Here is a 5,378-nt window from a genome sequence, read left to right as displayed (position 1 = left end):
CTAGAACCGATTAACCGCAATAAACGAGGGTTCACTGTAAGGGAAAAGGCCAAGGCCACCTGGACTTTTCTGTAAGGCAGCAAAAGGAAACAGAAAGTCTCCACCCGGCCTGAGGCTGAGAGTAATGCCTGTTTATGAGATTTTGGCTGTTGGGGCCCATGGTCCCCAACAAATATCATTATGTGGATGCAAAAACTTTTTGGCATTTAAGAGAGTCTTCCTACTCAAATCTTCCGTGATAAGAAAGCCAAGAACTCTACGAAGACCTCTGGATATGATGATTACAACTTGTGGAAAACAGAGGAGAGAACTATCTTAAGTTTTAAAGACTAGTTGTGCCTGTTTGCTTTTCTTTGAGGAAATGATTGCAGTTTGTAAACTTTGTATATTAATACCTATTGTTATTTAGATCATGGTGGGGCACTATAATTATAATTATAAAAAGTACATATCCCGACTTCCACCATAGATAAAATGTTTGTTTACTTTGTGTGCCAGATAACTTCTGTTTATTTCATTATCTTGTCTCTATTCACAAAAGGGAGAGACCACATAAAATTTAGAATATCAAGACACTTTATGCATCATGTAGTGTTCACTAATTTGTTCAGCAGATATTTGACCGTGTAAAATAATACTTTGCACTTACAAAGGAAAACACTGTGTTCTGCTCTAAACATAAGTTATTTCATTCAGATTTTACTAGTTTTTGAAGTAGATAATATTTCTATCTTTCCTTGCTAGATCAAGAAACTTGGTCTTCAGAGGAAGTAAACTAATGAGTAAAGAGCTAAGTTAAAATTTGAACCAGTTTGCTTGACTCCCAAACTCGTGTTCTTAATCAACTGCACAATTGAAATCTAGTGTCTGAAACCTCTTCTGATAGGTTATTTTTGGGAGCTCTTAATAAAACTGAAAGAAGCCAGGTGCACATGTTCTATGTACAGATCATAGTTTGTATTGAGCACAGAAGGCCTTTTGATTAGTCAAGACAAATCGTCTCTGGATGCCGATTGAAGCAGCATAATTTTGATGTTTATTAATTACAGAAACCCAAACCTATTACTATTGAGTACATTTTAACTAATAGCAAGCCTATAGTAACAAAAACAAAAACTTGTTGCCATAGCGTTGATTCCAATTCATAGCAGCCTGGTTAAGACCCAGTTGAACGGTCCCACTGGTTTTCAAAGGTTGTAATGCTTTAGAGAAGCAAACTGCCACATCTTTTCTCCTGAAGAGTGGTTGAAGGGTTCCAACTGCCAGTCTTTGAGTTAGCAGTTGAGTGCTTAACCACTGTGCCACCAGGGCTCCTTACAGTAAGCAAGATATATTGTTATTTGAATTTAGTTGGTAAAATGGTGGCAGATAAATGTCACCAGTGGAATGAAAAAAAAAAGTAACCATGCAGTGATTCTTTCTTAGAAAATAATTGGAACATAATTTGCTTCATTAATGCCATGTCCTGTTCTTATTTGATGTCTCTTGGGTTTCGTTAAGGTTCTGGGAAATGTAAGCAATAGAAGCTAATTATTGTTGTGAATGAAGAGTCCAGTTAAGGTGTATAAATATGGCAGTGCACAAAGGAAAAATACTATGTCCAGTGAGATCTTGCATTGGATATGAAGTTTAATAGTAGGCTATATTACATGTCATTGTACTTGTTGAGGGAGGATGGATTATTTTATAAGATAAAACATGTATGTCATGGAGAATTTAGAAAGAATTTCTCAGTGCTAAGTTGATTTGACATGGAAAGGAAGATCGGGTTGAATGAATAAAGGAAGAAAACTAGACTAGTATCTATAGATTTATTTTCTATAGATTACTAATTATAGTTTGGAATCATACTTGAAACACTTAGCATCCATAGAATATATAATTTTTGTTTGGACTTTTTATTATTTATCCTGATATAAAAATAAAATAAGTTTAGTAGTTTTGACTCTAAATCATTTCAAGTAACTGCATGATTACTAGTGTATCAGTTATACATTTAGCTAAATTGGTTTTGTGATTATTACAGCTGTCATCTGGGAAAGGTAGAGAAAATTTAGCATTGATTTTCTCAAAAGAAAGTACAGTTGTGTGATGCATAATGTCCATTTGGAACAAGGCTCACCAGCCTACACACCCATGGTCCCATAAGGATTGTCTGTGTTGTTCTAGCAACCTGAAAGGATTTACTGAGGACACTGGGTATGTAGAACTGGGTGGTTATGCTGGAAGTGGGGCAGGCAGAATCCCTCCCTCTTGTAGCATTAATGTAGTAAGCTACCCCTTCCTGGCTCTGCCCAGCTGCCCACCCCAATCCAGGTAGTAGATCCCCCAAGTGAGCTTCGAGTTTTGGGAAGGCCTTATTGCAGACTGCACGTGAAGCACTTGTCATCCATGTGGGTCCACAGGTGCCTGCAGAAGGCCTTGACATACTTGCTGTACTTGTAGAGTTTCTCAGCTTTGTAGATTTCCAGGTGCTGTGGCTGAAGGTCTTACCCCACACACCTCACTCATAAGGTTTTTCACTGGTGTGAATGTGCTGGTCCTTAAGCGGCATCGAGCTGGACTTGGAGGAGCTCTTCTCTCAAATCTCATAGTGATGTGGATTCCTGCCTCAGGCCACCGTGTTTGCCCTAAAGCCTCTGCCCAGGTCAAAGTCCCACTGCCCAGCATTAGTCCCCAGTGCTGCCTGCAGCAGCAGCAACATACCTGGCATGTCTGGTGTGCCTATTTGTTTGCCCCTGAAGGCTCCAATTGTCCTCAGACTTGGATCTTCAGGGAAAGGTTCTCAGCAGGCTCTTTTAGCACCCCTGAGTCCTGGCCCACTCCCTACCTCCTGTACAGCTGTCTGGGGAAGTGATAGTGCCTTCTCAGCTCAACTCAGAAGTGGAGGTATTTCTACTTTGAACTTCCTGGATGTCTTGAGGATTCAGGCCCAACAACTCCTCCTCTGGCTGTGACTGGGAGTGCACACCAGGGCTGGATTAAGGGCAGGAAGTCTTGTTGGTGATCATGGAGCTGACGCAGGTGATGGTAGGCTCCAGGAGGCATCCCCAATGATGAGATCCTTATAGGGGACAGGACAGTAGAGTTGACACTGTCCATAAGGCCTCCTGAAAGTGTGCCCATCTGGGACACGTATTCTAAGAGTGGGAGACCCCTCAGCTTACAGAGTGCAGACCTACATTCTGAGTTTAGGTTCCAGCCTTGCCATTGCAAAACAGCGGGGGCGATCACCAGCCCTTCTTCACCTCTTCCCAGCGGGTAGTGCTGTCTGCCCAAGTAAAGGGGCATAGTTGCAGACAACATAGCCATAAAGAGTTGCTGTGGCCCAGGTTCAGAAACATGGTTCCACGCAAGCCATGTGTCCTCATGTGATTTAGACATGCAGGAACACCATAATATATGCAGATATATACTGTTGTAAAAGTTATAGAATATGGTGTTCATGTACCAGCCACATCACCTAATGGTCCTGTTTCACAGAAGGTATTGGGACGCTAAGTGATGCATACCTGTAGTTACAAATTTAAAGTATACAAGTTGACCCCTGTGAAGCTGTTTTCAGTTTCCTCACCCAGAAGTGTGGCCTTATATGTTAGAATATCTGAGGCAGAATGACTTCTAAAAAGCTCTTGCATCTAGGCACTGACTCCTGGTTTCAGCTTTGCATTTTAAAACTTGGGACATAACTTTAGAAATGATCCCTTTACATTTTTTCCCTTACCTCAATTGCTTTGTCTATGAAGTAAGAATTTAGGTGAGACTTGTAAGACCTCTTCCAAGCCCTGGTATTCTCTGATCTTGTAGTTATCTGTTTAACCCTTAGAATATTTATCACATTTTTCTTTTTCTTTTAGGTTATGAATTAACTTTACATTAGCACAGGAATAAGACTGTTTTACCAATTTCTTGCTGCTTCTTATATTGTCATAGAAAGTTTTTGCAAAGCTCCACAGAAACAAACTTTATAAATAAGCTTAACAAATTCAGTGCCTTATTGTAGAAAAAATTATATGTTAAAAAGTATTAAAGACAACTTGTGGTATTTATATATAGTCCTACTTTGTACTCATAAACTGTATTTGTCACTGTATAGTAAACCAAATGTGAGAGGTAATATTACATAGCAAATGAGAACGTCAGTATTTCACAATGATCAAACATTCCAAGTCAATAAAATTTTAATAAAAAATCACCTTTTCCTTTGAGTGTATTTATGTGTACTTCTGACTATTCCCCATTGTATTTGTTTTTCTAGCCAAACCAGACTCATGGCCATCGTGTCAATGCTGACTCATAGTAACGCCCCTTTGAGTTTCAGAGACTGTAACTCTTTATGGGAGTAGAAAGTCCAGTCTTTCTCCTGTGCACCAAGTGGTGGTTTCCAACTGCCAACCATGTGGATCACTGCCTTTATGCCTAACCCCTATCTCACCAGGGATCCTTTCTAATAGACTAGTAAATTATTCATCTTTATGTTAATGTTTCTTGGTTCTTTACTCAGAGCAAACATTTAACTTATTGTTTAAAGTACCTAATTTATTAATGTATTTCACTCTATTTGGTTAAGTAATTTTTAAAAAACTTATTGAATACATAAAAATCTTATTAGCAATGCTTTGTTTTGGCTTTGAGAAAGGGTATAGGAGTTTATTTCTAATTGAGGCTAACCTTATCAGTATAGATTTCTCAGTTAAACACATTCTATTTGATTACAATAAAAATTTATTTTGGACTTTGTCACCTACGAAATATATGCCACTTGGGACAAATTACTTAACCTCTTTCATTCTCAGTTTCCTGAAGAGTAAGATTGGGGATAATGATAGATCCTTTGCCACGTTACTGTGAGACTTAAATGAAGTAGTCTGGAAAAATGTCAAGTACAGTGAAGTTGAATTTTACATCTTCCTGCTAGCATAGTGTCTATGAGCTACGTAGTAAATGTGTTAAAATGAAGGGGTTAATGACTTGAGTAATCTAGTAAGAGAAATCCTTCACAAAATAACTGAGCAGATTCATTGAAATAATAGCTACCTATTAATTTAGGGCAAACTTACAATGTAAAATAATCTGTGATTATTTAATTTTATTTTTTATATACCAAATACAAACATCTTAATTTCTTGCTTTAATATTTTTCAGTGACGTTGCTTGGTTCAATGAATCTTGGTTAAGCCGAATCAAAGAGGATGTCGGTGACAACTGGAGAATAAAGGTACGCAGAATGCATGGGAAGAATACTTGGTGTGTTAGACAGGGTTCTCTAGAGAGATAAAACCAAATTCCTGATAATATAATATATTTATTTATAAAGATAATTAGATATATAACAAGAAATGAAATGTTAAATCATATACAGATAAATATACAATACA

General features: G+C 38.0%; 1 protein-coding gene across 1 annotated transcript in view; it reads left to right on the top strand.

Annotated features, from left to right (window-relative positions):
- Window positions 1–5,378, top strand: part of HOOK1 (hook microtubule tethering protein 1) — an 83,412-nt gene that overhangs the window by 23,921 nt on the left and 54,113 nt on the right. Inside the window, exon 3 of the mRNA XM_004699385.2 lies at window positions 5,146–5,218. Within this exon, the coding sequence (XP_004699442.1) occupies window positions 5,146–5,218 (73 nt within the window). The remainder of the gene's footprint in view (window positions 1–5,145; window positions 5,219–5,378) is intronic.

Source organism: Echinops telfairi, unplaced genomic scaffold, assembly GCF_000313985.2.
Source record: "Echinops telfairi isolate 266 unplaced genomic scaffold, ASM31398v2 ScPeMD7_443;HRSCAF=831, whole genome shotgun sequence".
In the NCBI taxonomy this organism is placed as follows: domain Eukaryota; kingdom Metazoa; phylum Chordata; class Mammalia; order Afrosoricida; family Tenrecidae; genus Echinops; species Echinops telfairi.
This window is presented reverse-complemented; position numbering and strand designations above follow the sequence as displayed.